The sequence below is a fragment of the Dendrobium catenatum genome, unplaced genomic scaffold, assembly GCF_001605985.2.
Source record: "Dendrobium catenatum unplaced genomic scaffold, ASM160598v2 fragScaff_scaffold_621, whole genome shotgun sequence".
Classification (NCBI taxonomy): Eukaryota; Viridiplantae; Streptophyta; class Magnoliopsida; order Asparagales; family Orchidaceae; genus Dendrobium; species Dendrobium catenatum.
The window spans coordinates 18,705,888-18,727,283 of record NW_021319083.1 but is presented as its reverse complement, the minus strand read 5'-3'; the positions used below and the strand labels follow the sequence as shown (position 1 = coordinate 18,727,283).

General features: G+C 35.3%; 1 protein-coding gene across 1 annotated transcript in view; it reads right to left on the bottom strand.

Moving 5' to 3' along the window:
• LOC110112321 (KH domain-containing protein At5g56140) overlaps positions 1–20,904 on the bottom strand; it is a 38,972-nt gene extending 18,068 nt beyond the window's left edge. The window contains exons 1-3 of the mRNA XM_020844508.2: positions 20,675–20,904; positions 19,986–20,071; positions 2,690–2,835 (exon numbers count right to left, since the gene is read on the bottom strand). Coding sequence (XP_020700167.1) covers positions 2,690–2,835; positions 19,986–20,071; positions 20,675–20,781 — 339 coding nt within the window. The 5' untranslated portion in view covers positions 20,782–20,904. The remainder of the gene's footprint in view (positions 1–2,689; positions 2,836–19,985; positions 20,072–20,674) is intronic.
• Positions 20,905–21,396: the final 492 nt, after the last annotated feature.

The window sequence follows — 21,396 nt, the reverse complement described above, 5'->3', positions numbered from 1 at the left end:
AAATTCAAACTCCTTTAGTTTGAATTTGAAATCTTTCCAAATCTACCCAAAATCTATTTTTGGAAAGTTACCTAAATTAAGCCTATTTGAATTTTAATTCAAATTGGATTTATTCAAGTCTTTCCTTATTTCTAAATCCAAAATTGGGAAGCTCTTAAACTCTCTTCACTAAGTTCCATTGGACCATCATTGCCGCCGGCCCCTTGATGATGGGATTAGGAATTCTTTCATAAAACCCATCCCCTCTCTTTGGAAATATTTCCCTTCCCTCACCAGCCGAAAATTCCAAAGTTTAAACCTTTAATTATTTCCTAAAACTAAGAAGTGGAATAAGGAAATAATTCCCAATTCTTCTCTACATCCCGCCGCCCCCTTCACTGAATTTCTCCTAAAATCTGTCCATGTTATATTGTTCTCATTGGAGAGATTTGGGATTTGCCACCTGCTGTTGACCGAACTTTCCCCAAGACCCCACCTTGGGTTGCTTCTCTCTCTCCCGCTGGAATACTTCAAGGGAATTAAAGCCTCAATACTTCTCCCTCTAATTCCACCTTGTTATTGTAAAAATCTGAAACTTTCCTTCAGATTTTGGAGATAAAATCTGGAACTAATTTCAGATTTTGGTCAAGAACATTTGAGAGTTTGTTTCCATCAACTTGCAAGAGGAACTTCTTTCTCTTTGCCATTGTTTACAAGGAGTTATCGACGGCTAAGGAGATTTCACCATCACTACTCATGAATGGCGGATCTGGAGACTGAGTACGGGATAACTTGGGACGAAGACGGCTTCACCGACATCCTACGTTCCACCTTCTTCGACGTGAATCTTGAGATTGACCGTACCGTTTGCTTTGACGGAAGCCATTGACGAACACTTTGAAGGCGTCGAGTGGAGGATCTCCACCTCTCCCTAGCGAAGGTTTTCTCTTTTCTCTTGCGTCTATTTCTTTTAGTCTAAATTCTCGTTGGTTTGATTACAGTCACGACAGACTCTTCCAACTGCTCTTGCTTAAGCTTAGTAATCGTAGGATTTGAGCGCACTTTCAATGCATCCTAATTCTCATTGTTAGATTAGGGATTAATTTGAAAACCACTACTACGTGTTGTGTTATTTTATTCCTATTTATTTTGGAAGTTTCAAACTCTCATCATGTGATTTAAGCCTAATCGGATAACCACTTATTGTTTTATTTCGTTGTTCTCATTTGCCCGTAATTTTATTCTTGAATTATTCTAATCATAAGTTGTGCAAGTCCAAATGAATTAAGCACTGCATCCATAGTCCTGCATCAGTACCGTCGCCGGAGTCGGAGATCGACGGCTACGATCCATAATCTTTACTTTTGATATATCTTGTATTTTATTTGTTCTTGCATTTTCTATTTTTCCTAGTTTACCCCTGTGGGTATGGAGTTGCTATTGTAGCCCCGAGGGAATCTGTGTCTTTCTAGTTTTCTTTCATTTTTGGCCTATTTATAGGAAGACATCTTGCATTATAATAGATGATGAATTATTGAATGAAATTTTATGTTCATGTTTTGATCTCTAAGTGAGTTCATGAGAGGAGAAACCCGAGGAGGGTGATAGCAAGACCCATCAACCGGTGGAGGATTCCAAGGTTCGCGGCCCCGATCTCAGGAATGTTCAACTATCTTGTCTGATTTATGCTCCTGTATTCGTCTCTCTTCTGCTGATTTATAGATTATAAATTTAGCTATGCATAAATCCAAGCTTCACTTGACTATTTTAACTAAATGTGATGTTATAGCTAGATTTAATATTTCATTCTATCTCCCATCTCTATATGTATGGGCTAGTTGCCGTAGACATATCTCCACTCCAGGTTTTCTAGATCACAGATTGATGCTTGCTCAAATTCAAGCATCAGTTGACTGTTTGAACAAAAAGATTATTGTTATAGCTGAATCCAAAGATTCTTATGGTATGTTGTAGTTGTAGGTAGTAGCAAATTCATGGACATGTAGACCCAGCCAATGACAACAATTAATCTTGTCGAAGTGAAATTAAATTATTTGTGGATGCAACAATGCAAGGCACATCTCTTCCATTTTCATGTTCATTAGTTTGTTCAATATTGAAAATATAATTGCATTACTATAATTTGGATGTATGATGTGATCCTTGAGTTGTGTCATGACTCACCCTATCTTTAATCAAGCGTACACATTTGTTATCTGAATAAATTTAAATGAGTGGAAGATGAGAGAATGTGTACCGTAGATGCAATGATCCAAGAGAGGTATTTATTTGAAAATAGTTTTATAGCATTTTTATTTAAAATAAATTTGGGATTTTAGTGGCTCTTTCAGTAGATTTAAATTAGTTTGTTGTTAGAAATGTTAGCAAACGCAAAATTCAAATACTTGTCTGACCGTCGGTTCCTGTCTCATTAATTCAATCCTCCAGGCCAAGTTGTGACAAAATGAATTTGGCATTCGTAGTTGAAGTTACAAAATAAACTATATAAAACTAACTACTCAATTTACTGAGTATGCATCTTCACAACAAAAAATGCACAACAACATCAACAAAGAAAGAAATCAAAATCATTACCATGTTTATGTAATCGATAGAATTAAATTAGCACAAAGCTTAGAAAACAGTCGGAATCAAAAACATAAGAGTATATATCAGATCTATAGAAAGATTATGTTGGTTAGCATCATACTTCTGATTGAATTGCTGATGCCCATCCATTCATATCTGCTGCTCCATTTGAAAATAATCCTCCATTTGTCATTGGGCTACCATGTTCAACCCCAGCATGTTCTAAAAGTGATGCATTTCCCAACAACGCAGTTAAACGCAAAATTTCTGCAACATGATTGAAATTCATGCATAAAATGTACCAGTTAGCGTGACAATATCCATTAAGAGAGTGAAAAATAGGTTTATTAAATGGATGCTATAAAAGAGGTTAGATTCATTCTAATTGCAGCTAGTTGAGTAAAAAAAGAGCAAAATGGGAAAAAAAAATCCACCGCATGACAACAAGAAATTAACATCGTAATAGAACAAAGGTATGGCTAATCCTAAACATATTTAAGAAGCTACTCACTAATCCAACAACAAACTGTTGAAAAACATTAGAACTGCAATGCCTGCATGCATGCTTTCTTTACTGAGAACTGCAATGCCAAAAAATGACCCACCATCTCTAACCTCATCCAAACTATAATCCTCCTACATCCAGTCCTGATAAGTGCTAAATGAGGTGATGAGTGAATGAGGTTTTGACTTGACATGCTAGTCCTGCACTACGGCTACCCAATTACCTTTAGTCCAACAGTTTTCATTTTCCACATTAATTTTATATACCAAATTTATTGATACATCTCCCTTTCTTTTACACACCCACATCACGTAAGTCTATTTTTGGCTATCTAATCTTCAATAGATGTTACATCCACTATCTAATAAAATCATTTTTCACAATATCTTTTTATTTTTAACATCCTCTTTACTAGCACAGTCAACTTGGGTGACTTTTTTATGCTAAACTATTTGCCAAATATAGTACTGGCATACAGCTGAAATACAGCTAATAAAAAGGTCAAGGCGCCTCAAAATGAAGAACCTCAAACTGATATCACTGCTTTTCAAAACCCAAAATTGCACCTCAAAAGAAAATATCCTTAAAACAAGACTGTATGTAAAAGACATGCAAGGATTTAAACATGTATTAAGATCTTTTTGGTTTCACCATCATCTTATAGGAAAATTTACAACACATTTGACAAAAATTTAAGAGAATTTTCAAAGCTCAATATATGTGCATTAGAGAATATTATTTTGGGTACTTCCATTCAGTAGATTATCATGCATATCTTAACAACTGATCACGGAAGATCAAATGTGGCATCGTAAACCATCAAAATTAATACATGAATTGTGAATTAAGCATTGACCATCAATAATGCAAGTATTTGACTGGATTGTGCAAATTGTTAGCACATTATAACTTACCATCCAATGCATTTTCGTAGAAATTAGATTTTAAGATTGGGGACTGATAGTCACCACACCTTGAGCAGATGATTGCACACAAACAAAATAGAAACTAAGCTTCCGATGTTATCAAACATTGAAATACTCTTACTTTCTTCAATGAGTTGTTGGAGAACAAGTGAGCATCCCATGAACAACTTATGGTTGGATGTAGAAGGAAGAAGACAAGGATCGACGCCCTGGATTCTCAAATTCAGATCCTATGTCCTCCATGTATGAAATTCGAACTTATTCAATCTAAACCCAATGCCCTAGGTTTCAATGGCTGTTCGATCCTCTAATTCAAATGGCTAGCATTTATTTCAACTCAAATATTAGATTTCTATTTAAAGTTAGATTTTGAAAAAATTAACCTAAAAATTGCAGGGACCTTTTATATGCTAGAGTTTCAATTTCTTAAGGCTTCGGAAAATTATTAGATTGGCTTATTTAACTATAAAATTTTTGAAATTAAGTTGGCATATTCTATGAACCATCAAAGGTCCATGGATTAAATTCCATGCTATTTTAAAAATATCTAAAAGCCTATTTGTAAATTTAGTAAAGCATATATTTAAATTTCGCAAACAATCACCCTTAATCATGGGAACTCGGAAGGAAAATCTGAAAATTTCCCAAAAATGTAAGATCACCTTCAATATGCTTAGGAAAACAAATAATAGATTAATCTAAAATTGATCCTATTTGATTTCCTAAGCCATAAGTGTACCATACCTATTTTAATGAATCCAAAATATTTTAAAAATATGAACATTTTTTGGAATTGTCTACCTCTTTATGGGTAGCGTTTTGAAGCTTCCCCAAGCTTCAAACAGTTCATCCCATGCATCTTATAATCTTCTTGGAGTTAGCTCACAGAAGCCTTAGAATCACTTTAATTCAAGTTGAACCAAACTCAATCTAATCTTCTCATATTTAGAATCTGCTTGTTTGGTGCTTTCTTGGGCTTACTTGTGATTTTCAAATAACCTTCTAAAGTATTTAAGAGGGTATTAATAATCCTTCGGACCAATCCTCAGTTTCATTAGCCTATATATTTGAGCCAAAATTAACATATAGCTTTAATCATGCTTAAGCCTCAATCCTAACTCTCTTGACTTGATTGACTGAATTAATCAGGCAACATCCCGTCTGTTTGAACCAAAAAGTTCTAAAATCTATCATTGATTTGCAGCCCTAAAAAACCATATTTGAAATCTTGGATTTATTTGTTCAATAAAAGTAGAGTACACATTTTCGTTTGTTCAAGCCGTATTAGTGCCATGTTCACTAAATCCCATTATAATTTGAACTTCTCATTTATTCACTAATAATACTAAAATTAGAATTATATTTTTTTTATCTTATTTTATTTTTTTTCCATTTTGGTTTTCCTTGTAAGTGGTCAGAATGGTCTAGAGAAAGGAACCATCAATCAATAAAACTTACTATTGAAATATTAAATGCATCAAAATGCTTATTGTTGTTTTATTTTCCCCCAATAATTCTCTCCCTCTCTCACAAACATATTTTCTCTCTCTTTTTCAGTATTCCGGAGACATTTTCTCTCTTTTTCAGTATTCAGGAAATGCTGTCCAATAACTTCTCAATCTTCATGAAGTTGCACATGATCAGCATCTAAGGGTATCAGAGCACTTGAAGTATAATTAACTAGAGCATTCAAGTCAGAGGTGCCTTCAAAAACAGTGATTTATAAAAAGAAACAGAGGTTGGCAACCAAGGAGTTGTGCTTGATCAGCATATAGTGGCATGAGGCATCAGATGACTTAAAGTATAATTAACCATAGTACTCGATTTAGAAGTGCCTTCAAAGGCAGTGACTTATAAAAGAAATAGATGTAGGCAACCATGCAAACATTATATATATATATATATATATATATATTCAAAAAAATTGTCCAAATTAGATTGGTTGGTGCTATTAAAATTGTGTTGTCAATGCCATGCTAGGATGAAACTGATGTGAAACGTATATATGAAGCAGGAATTGCATAAAATTAATAAAAGTGGTTTGAGCTCTGCAAATTACTAAACAATGCTTCACAAAGAGGAATTCTAGGAATTACTTGATTTTGATTTCAAAATAGCAAATAGTTACAATATAGAGTAGCATAATACGTAAGATAATTCAAACTTTTGCAACACTTACGGCGGTAACATAGAATCCACCTCCTAACAATTAGAAAATTCGCATGTGAGTTCCCCTCACTTTCGCTTGTTGAAGTGGACTTAACGGAAGGAGATCTTAAGCAACAACATTGATGCCACTAGTAAACCGAGAGCACCAAGAATATTGGTCAACGGAAAGTTATCCGGATTCGAAGGAGTCGGTGGACGATGAACAATCAACAACCGGTTGGAGGAGATGTGTTGATCGATGGCGGTAGATAGCTGAAAGAGAATTTTGTTCACGTAGTCTTCCACGAATTCGTCGAACTCCAAATCAAGGTCAAAGAAGGATGACTATAGATCATCGACGAAGCCTTCTTGATCATAAACGAAGTCGGAATCAAACTCTGGATCCGCCCTCCATGGACAAAGGAGCTTCCTCTCTTGGGAATCCTTGAGGGCCGGCGGCTTGTAAAGGAGGGACGGAGGGGTGGAGCCGGTGGTTTGGAAGGTTTGGGTAGAGGAGGGGAAAGGCTAGGGTTAGGAGGGAGCTTGGGATCTTTTAGGGTAATTACCTAGGATGATAATTAATCTAGAGACTTAATAGGTGTGGAGGGAAATTAGACTTCAAGCTTTGAATCCCAAAATTTAGGGCAAGGATAAGGGGGCCGACGGCTAGGGTTAGTTGGAAAGGATTTGGTTTGATTGGGAGAGGGTTTAATTAGTGGATGGGTAATGGGATCAAAAGAGACTTAAAACCCAAGGAGAACACTTAAGAGAAACAGGACACAACTTAATCCAAAAACAAGTGAACAACAATCGATAAAACAAACTCGATGCAAGAAACTAAAGATGTTTTAGAAGAAAGGAAGGAAAAAAAAAAAGAAAAAACTAAAAGAAATCAAAATTTAAAAACTAAAAAAAAATCTCCTCAGAACAACCAACTAGTGGTCACCTCACATGTAACGATAAAATAAGAAATTAGAGTGCTCTTAATAACATGCAAACCAGTGGTCCACCACAGCAATCACGATCCAACACCTGTTGAAACTCCTCCAGCAAAACAAATCAGCCAACAACAACACCTCTTACACCTTTTGTAGAGAAGAAAGATACAATGGGGTGGAAACTTAAAGAGAGAAGATATAGATAGAAGTCTTAGAGGAAGAAATAGGTAGAAGAAGAAGCTCTCAAGCTTAGGAAGAAACCCTCAGGTTTTTAGAGACAAATATCAAACCCCAATAGCAGCCAACATCTCTCATTTAAATAGGGAAAGGATATCAAAAGACACCCAAAGCAGCCAACTAGAACAGAGAAAAAACCCAAGAGAAAAGGCACGGTAGAACCACAAGCCGAGCAGCCAGACCACCTCAAAAGACAAGTCAAAATCGGAACAACTAAGAGCCGAACATACACCAAGAAAGGAGCACAGCAGCTCAGGAACCAAGCAGCCAATTGCTCAAAAAAATAGCCCTCAATCAGCCACAACTCTCCAAACACCAAACAGCTAAAGAAACATGGGTCAAGCCCATTTAGATGAATTTCAACCCAATAATAATTACCCAAAGAACCAATAAAGCTAGTAAACCAAAGGTGGACATGACCCAAGAGCACTCTACCTACACATGATCATTGATTGTCTTCAATCATTGGGGAAAAATAAAACATAAAATCCACATTACAATAGAGTTCAAAATAAAAATAAAATGAACAGGAAATGAAGTTTATTGCATGCATCAGTTCCCCCCTGGCGGAAGAATCTCATCTCCTGATGAGAATTGACGCTTCATTAATTCGTTGATAGATATCTGGTCGACGAGTTAGTGATTCCTCTGCTTCAATCCAAGTGCAATCAGTCAAAGGATGCCAACACCATTTTATCAGAAACCGCCTGTGCACTCCATGCCTTGTCTTGGTAGTCCTGATGTCTAAAACATCTTCAATACGATCATCTTTGGTCTGAACTAGACTGATAACAGGTAAGGTCTCTAGATCCACAGAATCAATTGGATTTCCTTCATATAAAGTAAGGTCAGCAACATTAAACAAAGAAGAAGTTCCAACAGAAAGTGGAAGATCCATAAGGTAAGCATTTGTTCCCAATTTTCAAAGTATTCGGAAAGGCTCAAATTTTTTTCGGCTTAATTTGCCAAAAATCCCAATGGGAAAGCGTTGTCGTCGAAAATAAGCCATAACTAAATCTCCCTCTTGAAAATGACACTCCCTCCGATGTTTATCAGCAGTTGTTTTGTATTTAGCATTTGCCATACAGAGTTTTTCTAGAACCTAAAGTTGGATTGATTGAATATGATCAACAATTTTTGTAGCCTCGACACTGATTTTACTAGGCATGGGTAAAGAAGTTCGATCTAAAATGTGGGGAATAGGTTAATCATAAATGATTTCAAAAGGAGTTTTTCCAGTATATAGGTTAATGGAATTGTTGTAAGAAAATTCGTCTTGGGGTAAAATCAAATCCCATTGAGAAGGTTTCTCACCAGCAAGGCATCTAAGTATGTTTCCTAAACTTTTGTTTACAACTTCAGTTTGCCCATGTGTTTGTGGGTGATATGCACTACTGAATTGGAGCGTAGTCCCTAATTTTGACCAAAGTGTTCTCCAAAAATGGCTTAAGAATCTAGTATCCCTATCAGAGGTAAAAGTTATTGGTACGCCATGTAGTGTCACAATTTCTTTAAAAAATAAATCATCAATATGAGAAGCATCAGAAGTTTTCTTACAATGAATGAAATGTACCATTTAGCTAAATCGATCAATAACAACAAACACAGAATCAAACTTTCAAGTAGTGACACGCAATCCAAGAATAAAGTCCATAGTGATATCTTCCCATGGTTTATTTGGGATTGGGAGTGGAGTGTATGGACTAGTGTTTTGAGAGGTTCCTTTGAATTCTTGGTAGATTTTACAATGTTTTACAAATGTCATTATAAAATTTCCCATATTGGGCCAGTAATATCGTTCTTCAACTAATGTCATAGTCTTTCCTTGACCAAAATGACATCCCAATCCTCCACCATGAAGTTCTTGGATGAGTCTTTCACGTAAAGAGCTTTGGGTAACATAAAGCCTAATTCCTTTAAACAGAAATCCTTGTTGAATTGTAAATTGAGCAGAAGAGTCAGTTCTAGAAACACTACATGATTCCCAAATAGTTTTGAAATTCGGGTCAGTGGCATAGCTTTCTTTTAAAGAATCAAGGGAAATTACAATTGGTTTAATAGTTACCAATAATTGAGCTCGTCTTCTTAAGGCATCAGCAACTTTATTTAAAATTACAGCTTTATGTTTTAGATGAAATGTATATTCTTGCAAGAAAGATGTCAATTTAGCATGCATTCGATTCAAATTTTTCTGAGTTCCTAACTATCGTAGGGCTTCATGATCAGAGTTAAACACAAATTCTTTTTGAATAAGATAATGTCTCCAAAATTTTAGAGCCCGGACAATTGCATAAAACTCAACACCGTAAGTAGAATATCAGGATCGGTCATCATTAAGTTTTTCACTAAAGAAAGCAACAGGTCTACCCTCTTGACTAAGGACAGCTCCAATGCCAACATGTGAAGCATCACAGTCAACTTCAAACATTTTATCAAAATCAGGTAACCTAAAAACAAAAGCTTGACTCATTTTTGTTTTAATTAAATGAAATGCTTCTTCAACCTCAGGAGTCCACCTAAAAGTTTCCTATTTAAGACAATCAGTGATGGGTGAAATAAAAGTATTGAAATTTTTCATTAATCGTCGGTAAAAAGAGGCTAGTCCATGGAATCCCCTTACTTCACTAATTGTTTTTGGAGTTGGTCAATAATGGATTGCTTCAATTTTAATGGGGTCCACTTAAATTCCATCATCAAAGACTATATAACCAAGGAAAGTCAAACTAGAAGTCATGAAAGAGCACTTTTTAAGTTTGATGAACAAGCATTGTAGAACGTGTCTTACATGCTTAAGATGATCATTAGGACAAGAACTATAAATCAGTATGTCATCAAAATAAACCACAACAAATTTTCCAATAAAAGTTCGCAACATATGATTCATGGTTCGCATAAAAGTACTAGGAGCATTTGAAAGTCCAAAAGGCATAACTAGTCATTCATAAAGTCCTTCATTTGTTTTAAAAGTTGTTTTCCACTCATCACCGAGTCGTATTCGAAATTGGTGATATCCGCTTCTCAAGTCAATTTTGAAGAAAATGTTGGCACCACTAAGCATGTCTAACATATCATCTAGTCTTGGAATCGGAAACCTATACTTGATGGTTATCTTGTTTATAGCTCAACTATCAACACACATCCTCCAAGTTCCATCTTTTTTTGGGGTAAGCAAGGTTGGGACAGCACAAGGACTCGTACTCTCTCTAATTAATCCTTTCATTAAGAGTTCAGTTACTTGATTGTGAAATTCTTCATGTTCAGCAGGACTCATTCGATAGTGAGGTGAGTGTGGTAAATTTGCTCCAGGCAAAAGATCAATATGATATTGGATATCTCTTAAAGGTGGCAAGAGATCAGGAAGCTCTTCAGGAGTTGTCTTCAAATTCATTGATCAGAGATTGAATTTATTTAGGAATTTTTTTGTTCATCATTCTCTTTTCCCGCCCAAGGTAAATCACTTCAGAGTCTTTGAGTTCATTAGTATTGAGAAGCAGTTCTGGATCATGTGACTTTGAATTTTTTTGGACAGAATTTGTGGGAGGCTTAGAAATTTTCTTTTGGGAATACATGGTGAACTCTTTGTTTCCTTGGGTCAAAATATAAGTGTTTTTCTCTCTATTGTGAATGATTTTATACTTTTATGATCATACTGCCAAGGTCGAACTAGTAGAATATGACACACTTCGAGAGGATGATGTCAAATAATACTTGGTCTTTGTAAAAATTTTCAATTGAAAGGCTAATAAGGCATTGTTGAGAGATTGGCACTTTACCACCTTCCTAAAACCATGATATTTTGTAAGGCTTGGCAAGGGGTTTTGATTTCAATTTCAGCTTATCCACCATGAGTTGAGACACAAAATTTCTTGAACTGCCACTATAAATCATGAGGAAACACAATTTTCCTTCAACAATACATGTGGTTCGAAAAATATTCCTCTTAAGCCATTTCTCATTGGTATATGATTTAATGGTCAAAACACTACGGATAACTAAATAATGATCTCCTTCCACATTTATTGTTTCCATTTCTTCCTTAATTTCTTCTTCAGATTCATCTTTTTATGAGTTTTCAGAGCTTTCCTCTTGTCCAATATAGTTGGCTCTTAGTGGATTATTTTTTCTATAGGCTGCAGACATATGACCATACAAGCTACATTTATAATATGGTCCAATTGGTTTTGGTCCTATCACTCCTTTTCCTTCATCTACTGCAAGAGTTTCATTAGGTTGTTCGAGGATTTGGATTTGAATAAGTTGTTCTAATAGTTGTTTGAGAAGCTTGGATTTTACTTCCAAAGGATTGTCGAAGCTTGGTTGATTCACTCGTTTTGTTGCTTCTTTGTTGTTATTTTTCAATTTTAAAAGTCATTCGATAAGCTTCATCGAGTTTAATCACATGATGTAGACTTAATTGATCTTGAATGGACCACTTTAATCTGTTGATGTACAAAGTTATGATTCGTTCTTCAGTTTCATTCAAGTCATTTCTGGATTGAAGTTTGTAAAAATTTTCAGTGCATTCTTCGATGGATTGATTTCCTTGACGAATGTTATTTTATTCTTGGAACAGAGTTCGGGAATAGTCAGAAGGTAAGAATTTTACCCGCATTTTTTCTTTCATTCTTTCCCATGTTTAGATTTTTTCCCCTCCTTATCTTATTGTTTTGAAGGTTTTTCCACCATGTTAGAGCATGATCAGTTAGTTTTAAACTAACAAATTTAACTTTTTTTTTTGTTTTCAGGAATTTCTTTCCATTCAAAGAATTGATTCATTTTATCCAAACATTCAAGGAATTGTTCAGGTTGTAGTTTGCCTTCAAATTCACTAACGTCAACTTTAATCACATGATCTCATTGCCTATGTCGTCTATTTTGATTTCGTGGTGCTTCCTCTTTACTTCACTGTTTTGTGCATGTGTTTTGTTTACATTTAAGGCAGCCAACATATTAGCCATAGTTTCCATTTGTTGTTGTAAGTAAGTCATTTGTTGCATCATCATTTGTTGTCAATCCGCTTGATTATTTTGATTGCTCTTTTTTTAAAAAAGAAAGGAATACTAGAATGACAACCTGTCTCTGATATCAAATTGATGGGATCAAAAAAGTCTTAAAATCAAAGGATAACACTTAAGAGAAACGGGACACTCAATCCAAAAATAAGTAAATAACCACCGATAAAACAAACTCGATGCAACAAACTAAAGATGTTTTAGAAGAAAGGAAGGAAAAAAAATAAAAGAAATCAAAATTTAAAAACTAAAAAAAAATCCCCTTAGAACAACCAACTAGTGGTCACCTCACATGCAATGATAAAATAGGAAATTAGAGTGCTATTAAGAACATGCAAACCAATGGTCCGCCACAGCAATCTCGATCCAACACCTGTTGAAACTCCTCCGACAAAACAAACCAGCAAACAATAACACCTCTTACACCTTTTGTAGAGAAGAAAGATACAATGGGGTGGAAACTTATAGAGAGAATATATAGATAGAAGTCTTAGAGAAAGAAATAGGTAGAAGAAGAAGCTCTCGAGCTTAGGAAGAAACCCTCAGGATATTAGAGACAAATATCAAACCTCAACAACCTCCCAACAGCAGCCAACATCTCATTTAAATAGGGGAAAGGATCTCAAAAGATACCCAAAGCTGTCGCCCAATTCAGCCAACCAGAACAGAGAAAAAACCCAAGAGAAAAGTCACGGCAAAACCACAAATCGAGCAGCCAGGCCACCTCAAAGACAAGCCAGAATCGGAATAACCCGGAGCCAAACAGACACCAAGAAAGGAGCACGGCAGCTTAGGAACCAAGCAGCCAATTGCTCAAAAAAATAGCCCCCAATCAGCCACAACTCTCCAAACACCAAACAACCAAAGAAACATGGGCAAAGCCCATTTAGATGAATTTCAGCTCAACAATAATTACCCAAGGAACCAAGAAAGCTAGTAAACCAAAGGTGGACATGACCCAAGAGCACTCTACCTACACATGATCATTGATTGCCTTCCATCATTGGGGAAAAATAAAACATAAAATCCACATTACAATAGAGTTTAAAATAAAAATAAAATGAACATGAAATGAAGTTTATTGCATGCATCAATGGGTGAGGTGGCAAAGGGTTATAACTTCCTTTATTTGGATTTCCCAAATATATGAAGAATTTAAGCAATAGGGAGGAGAGAGGGCTAAGGGGGGCCCGGCGGCATGCATGGGAAAGGAGGGGATTGAGGGGAAATTCAAAGCTTCCTAAATCATGGGTCTAATTTAGGAAAAGGATAATTAAATCCAATCTAATTTAAAATTAAATTAGATTTATATTTAGGAACTTTCCTAATTTAGATTGGTTAATTTAGAAAAACATTTGAAATTCAAATTCGAATTTCAAATTGAATTGATTCTTTCCCAAATCATTTAGGATAATTTAGGTAGCTAATAATGATGATTGAAATCATCATTAAGAGGAGCAAGGAGGTGGGAGGTCGGCAATGGGGCTTGGGGAAAAGGCTTGGCCAGCGGTTGTGGGGGCTGGGCCGGCGGTTATGGATGGGGATTGGGTTAGGGGCCGACGGTAGGGGGGATGGTTGGAGGGTGACCGACGGTTGGAACAAGGAGAGGGGAAGGCCGGCGGCTTGAGGCAAGGGGAAGGGGAGAACCGGTGGCTTGATGCAATTGAGAGGAGTCGAACCACGAGTTGGGGACACTTCCGACGACTGGTGGGTGTTGCTTTGCCCACACCTTGGGACTTTACCACTCAAGAACTCACAAGCTCAAGAAGAAATCAGATTTTTTTATTATTATTAATCAATCATTACCCAAATACCAAGTCTAAGGCCTCTATATATAGGCCTCCACAAAGAAGAAAACTCAAAGACAAAAATGCCCTCATAGGGGTACAATGGTCAAACTAAAACAAATAGTAATAATATTAATACAATAATATAAATAACTCATAAATAGATGCTCCTGATTGTGGCCGTCGATCTGCGATGTCTCCTGTGATAGACGCGCTGGAATCTCCTGTTGATGTCCCATCATAAACATTTGGTGAGGATATCACTTAGTGTCACTACTCAACTAAACCCAATGGTTAAAAAAAGCAAACATGAACTAAACACACCACAACTCAAACCAATTATGGTGGAAAAAAAAAGGTTAACCATGTCTAGAACTAATATTTGATTTGTTGAAATAAAAGTAGGAAAGTACAGCATGGAAAGGTCAAATAATATGTGGACACATTAATAAGAAGAAAAATAAATAACATATGTTTGGAGAAAACTAAACAGAATGAGGAATATTCAAAGATACTAGGAAGGTTGTGAATAGTTGTAAGGATAGGGGGAAGACGATAATAAAGGATATAGAGTTGCAAAGTGATGTAGAAGGAAATTTAATCACTCTAAATAAAGTACAAGTTATGATCTTCTATCTTATAAGGGTATATAAAGTAAACAAATAATCTAATTACCTTAGAATAAGATGGTAGACAGAATAAGTTAAAACATAAGAAAGCTAACCACTAAAATAAAGTACAAGTTATGAACTTATACCTTATAAGGGAAAATAAAGTAATCAAAATATATAATTGTCTTAGAATAAGAGGGTAGACATAATAAGTTAAAACATGAGAAGCTATTATTACTCCAAGATTAATTGTCAAAGGCGGCATTAAAAAATCTTCACGTGAAATAAACAAATATGGACTAAAATATATGGTAAATTTATAAGGAAATTTTATAGTGGAGTGAGGAGGTAAAAACATCTAAAAGAATAAATTTCATTTAAGAAATCGTTAAAGTTAAATGATATCAATGCGTGCAATAATTATTAAGAAACTAGAAGATCTACAAAGAGTGACAATAAGCATAGAAAAATCTTCAAATACAGATAATTTAAATTGAGATAGGCACTCATTAGTGAAAGGACATAAAATAGCTAATACAAGAAAAAAGGAAATAAATGACTTTGATCAAGAAAGATATGTTAAAAAGAATTAAATTTAGCAAAAAATTAATATGAATTGTTTGCACATAAAATTATGCTCAGTAACCTTATCATGAAGTTCTTTCCTGTCAAATATAATTGGCAAATAATTGTGGTCTAAAATGACACATTTTCTTATGAGCGTTTGTAGCTAAATGAATGGATCCATAAAGTGATGGCACCATGTGATGCGGGCATCCAACCATCCATGCCTATCCGAGGAGGAGCTGAAGATCAACGGCCGTCATCATCCCGCGTTATCATAAATTTTATTTGTAATTTTTTATTTTTATTATTAATTTTCCTTTTTTACCCTTACTTAAGTGGATCGTCCTATGTAAGCCATATGGGCATATGTGTCTTGTTTTAGTTTCTTAGACCTATATATAGAGGCCCCTGCTTGTGTAATGGAGGATGGATGATTATTGAAATGAAATTCAGCTTTTGTCATGATCTCTATGTGAGTTCTGAAGAGGAAAAGTCCTATGGGAGGACAACCTTGTTTCCACCAGCTGCAGGATGGATCCAGGCTCATAAATTCAAGTCCCTCGAGGAGGGCAATGTAGTACCCACCAGCCGCAGGAAAAGTCCAGGCTAGTGTTTTTTTTTTTTCCTCATCTCTAGTCTCCACCATTCACCATCCGTTTTTTATTTTATTTCGTTTGATTTTTGTTAACTTTTCTTTTGGATCAAACATCAATCCCTCCACAAGTCTTAACCGCTGGCCAAATCCCTCCATAGTCGTCGGCCATAAATCACTCAAGCCCCACCTGTTGGCTCTCCCATCACATCCCTGATCCCCCCCATCCAATTCCCTCCAAACTCCCTTGTTTCCTAAAATAGATTTGATTTAATTTGGAAATTATTTGATTTCAAAATTCAAAAGAATTTGAAATTCAAAAAAAAAAACTTCCTAATTAAATTTTCTAACTTTGGAAAGCCATTTAATTAATAATCAATCTAAAATCTAAGATTGATTATTGAATTAATTCAAATCCCCAAATACATTGCATCTAGACACCCCCAACCCTTTCTCTCTCCTAACTGAAATCCTCTTTGGTCCCACCTCCTTTAAATTCCTTCCATAAGGAAGCCTTCTCATTTGGAATTAATTTGAATCCTTTAATTTCCCTCCACCCATCAAATCAAATTTGCCATAACAATTGCTCCCCTTAAAGCCGTCATTATTTCCCCATTAAATCTTGCCCTAATTAGCTTACCAATTAAGACAAGGATTTAATTCCAGATTTCTAAAATTAAGTCTAGATTTTGAATTAAAATTCCCTCCTCTTCTAATACTTAACATCTGGAATTAAAAGCATTTCCCCTTCATCCACATAGTCGGCCCCTCTCCCTCATCAACAGTCTTCTCAATTACCCTTCCCAACCTCCTCCTCCCTCAAGAGGGGACCTCCCGTTTTACATCAGTTTGGTATCAAAGCATGGTTGCTCACTCGGGATGCGAACTCAATGGAGTCGAGCTCTTTTCCACCCCGGGAGAATGATGCGGGCATCCAACCGTCCATGCCTATCCGAGAAGGAGCTGAAGATCGACAGTCGTCATCGTCCCGCATGATCTTAAATTTTATTTGTATTTTTTTATTTTTATTATGAATTTTTCGTTTTTACCCTTACTTAAGAAAGTCGTCCTATGTAAGCCCTATCGAAATATATGTATTGTTTTAGTTTCTTAGGCCTATATACAGAGGCCATTACTTGTGTAATGGAGGATGGATGATTATTGAAATGAAATTCAGCTTTTGCCATGATCTCTGTGAGAGTTCTGGAGAGGAAAGGTCCTATGGGAGGACAACCTTGTTTCCACCAGCTGCAGGATGGATCCGAGCTCATGGATTGAAGTCCCTCGGGGAGGGCAACGTAGTACCCACCAGCCGCAGGAAGAGTCCGGGATCGTGGTTTGTATCATTTTTTTTTCTTTGTTCTAAGTCCTCTCATCTCTAGTCTCCACCATTCACCATCCGTTTTTTGTTTTATTTCGTTTGATCTTGGTTAACTTTTCTTTTGGATCAAACATCAATCCCTCCACAAGTCTTAACTGCTGGCCAAATCCCTCTATAGCCGCCGGCCATAAATCACCCGAGCCCCACCTGTCGGCTCTCCCATCACATCCCCCCCCCCTTCCAATTCCCTCCAAACTCCCTTCTTTCCTAAAATAAATTTATTTTAATTTGGAAATTATTTGATTTCAAAATTCAAAAGAATTAAAAAAAAAAACATCCAAATTAAATTTTCTAACTTTGGAAAGCCATTTAATTAATAATCAATCTAAAATCTGAGATTGATTATTTAATTAATTCAAATCCTGAAATACATTGCATCTAGACACCCCCAACCCTTTCTCTCTCCAAATTGAAATCCCCTTTGGTCCCACCACTTTTAATTTCTTCCATGAGGAAGCCTTCTCATTTGGAATTAATTCGAATCCTTTAATTTCCCTCCACCCATCAAATCAATTTTGCCATAACAATTGCTCCCCTTAAAGCAGCCATTATTTCCCCATTAATCCCATTAAATATTGCCCTAACTAGCATACAAATTAAGGCAAGGATTTAATTCCAGATTTCTGAAATTAAGACCATATTTTGAATTAAAATTCCCTCCTCTTCTAATACTTAACATCTGGAATTAAAAGCATTTCCCCTTCATCCACATAGCTGGCCCCTCTCCCTCATCAACAGCCTTCTCAATTATCATTCCCAACCTCCTCCTCCCTCAAGAGGGGACCTCCCGTCTTACATCACCATGACTTTTTTTAAGAGACATAAATAAAAGATGAAAATATTGTTCTGAGAAATTGATAAGTGATATTTTTTTAAGATATTCTTTTAGAAAAGAAAAATGAATTGATATGAAGTATACCATAAGATGCCCATCATGAATTGCCGAACTATTGATGATATTTAAAAATTTAACAAATATTTTTAAGGAAAATTTAAAGAGGAGGGCCTCAAATGACTTAATTTAATTTTTAGCCCATCTCTAAGGAAAAAAAGGACTTTTGAATTATGACGGTTATAAGTGAATCAAACCTATGAGATAAACAATAAAGTTATAAGAGTAAGTAAGGGATTATGGATAAGAAAATCAATTATTATCAAAAATAAATTTGATTTAATGCTAGGATGACTACAATAGAGGTATTTTTGCGTTGAGCTAATTAATGAAAATATATAAAGAGCAGCAAAAATATCTTAAAATGATTTTTATTAAATTAAAAAATGCATACAGCCAGCTGATTTTTTTTTTTTTTTGAGGCATTTAAAATGAAAAAAAAAACGTGATGGAATATATAATAAAACAATGACCAACGGTAGCATTTATTGATTGATGAGAGTTTTCAATCACATTAGATTTATCAAGGATTTAGTTCCTTTTTTGTTATAATTTGGTTATGGTGATGCTAACAAAAAGATATTCAAAATGAGCTAAATTGATGAATATATTTGTAGAACATATAATTTACATTAGTTTGACCTCTTCTAAGCATAAAGTTAGAACAATTGACGAATTTCAGAAACTAAAAAGGCTTTGAATTAGAAGCAGAGGCAAAATGTATAATATGAAAATTTGAATGAAGTTAGATTGATAATTGTGAGTCAATATCAATGGAAGTTCAAGTAATACTTTAGTGTGATAATTCTGAGTACCTTAGGACTGTTATACAAAAAGTATGCATATAGATGCTTAAATAGCATATAAATTTAAAACTAGAAGGTTGCAATGAAATAATAAAATATCATGAACAATTAAAAGTGAGTAACACGAAACCTCAATTAGGCCAACTAAACTATATGGATCAAACTGCAATGATTGCATAAGAGAGATGGTATGAGTTAACCTATTGATTAAGGTGACTGAAAAGCATACCACAGTAGTCTGGACTAAAATGGGGGGAAGATCAAGCAATATTGATAGTAGAATTAAAATAAAATTACTATGAATTATTATAGGTACACAGTGGTAAAATTGCAAGTCATTGTACATTGTTTGAATAAGAATTAACACTTTATAAGTAATTGGCTAGAATATATGCTACAGTATCATAAGGGCAAGCTGAAATTGTTGGAACGAGTCTTATAATGATGATGACGATGATAACAGGAACACTTTAATTTATGAACTCATCCTATGTCTCTCATTTGGATGCAATCTAGAAAGGCCATCATATGCAGAGAACTAGTTGCACCACATCATAATCCATCTCAAAAAGCATTAGGTAGCTTATAGTATGAAATAAACTTTTCGTGATAATATGTTTTTCAATCCTCTAGCCTATAGTAACCATTATCTTTTGCATTCTGGCGGCAGGAAAATTATAGCTTTGATCGAATCAAAGCTTTGAAGAAAGGTAAGGAAACAATTCCAATTCGCATGTACAACACAAACTTCTTGTATGATATATTTCTAAAAAATATCAAAATGAAGAAAGAAGTAACTAAACATAACCCAAATTCATTATTTATTATGAGCTTCCAAGGTGCTTGAACATTGCTTTACTGAAATTCTGTTATGAAGTCATGGATATTCATGGATTTTAAGCTTTGGTAATGCTCAAGTGAGAGCGCTCACCCAAAAGAGAATTGATCACAAAGAATGCTAGATGACCAAAACAATCATGAGACCAACTAAAGAAACCGGCAGTTTGAAGCTCACCGTGATTCAACAACCTATAGCTATGTGGGAGTACTGGCATAAAAGGACCAAGCTTCTGCCGCTCTGCCAACAACTCTGCAAGATACCTGCCGCACAGAGAAGCTTATCAGGAAATTAGTCCAACACACCCAAAAATTAGTCAACCAAGAGCTCAGACTCATGGTCAAAGAAATTTGCTCTAATCTCAACAAAGACATCCCAGTACTCCATAATGCACATAATGAGCAGGAAATATGCAGATCTCATAAAGAAGAACAACGGCAACCACTCGAGAAAGAGTAAAATAAAATTTAATGAATTCCCAGATCCACCAATGATCGAACTTCCATAACGAACAGTTCCCGGAGAATAAATTCAAACTACAGAACTACGACAGTGTTTACACATTATAGCATTACCAGAGTCGGAAAATATGTCCTACCAAACCCTAAACCAGAGACAAACAGCACATCAAGCTGAATCTTGAACCCAACACTCAGCGCCAAAAAAACCAACAATACTGAATCTTCCTTTGAATCTTAAAACAGAGACAGAACAATGCGTCGTCATCAGTAGGGATCTCCTAAAGGTAACATCTCCCCTCAGTAGATCCATTCCAAATGGAACCAAAGAACAATAAAGCTAGACGAAAAGTACCCTAACGACAGTAGGTTTTTCCCGTAAAAAAGAGCGATAGAATTGAAGCTTACTTCTCCTGCTCGACAAGGGCGTTGGTTGCAGACCGAATGCCCGGGATGTGTGGCGAGTGGGGAGCGGAGGGCGAAGGGGAGTAGGCCATGTACCTGCCGGAAGACATGGTTTCCGGCGCGATCCACAGCGTACTCCGGCGAGATCCCGAAGCCCTAATGGATTCGAGTACTCGGCACAGATACTGGTAGGGTGGCGGGGCAATTGGGCATCAGTGATTGGAGCAGCAGAGATGAAGAAATATATATATATATGAGAGGGTAAATGCTTTTACTCTCCAGGTTTAAAACTTAAAAAGCCTCATATTTTAAAATCGAAGCATTAGATTTTTTTTTTTTTACATAAGTACCAAAAAAACTTAATATTATGTAAATTTATTTAAAGATTTATATTTATTCATATAACATTCAAAACTTTAAATTAAATAAAATAATATTAAAATTAATATATTTAAAATAAAACTAATATTTAGATAAAAAATAAATATTATTAAAATTTATTTTTTTTTGTTTTTTCTAATGGTGAAATACAAAATAAATAATGATTTGCAATGAAGGGAATATATTAAATTTAAGCATTTTTTTATTATCGTTCAAGCATATGCAGGACATTTAGGGTGTTGTTTAAAAATTATGTGAAGTATTTTAAATGTTTGAATTTTGACAATATTGATGTTTGATTTGATGTAAAATAAATGCATTATAAGTTTTTTTTTTTTTTTGTT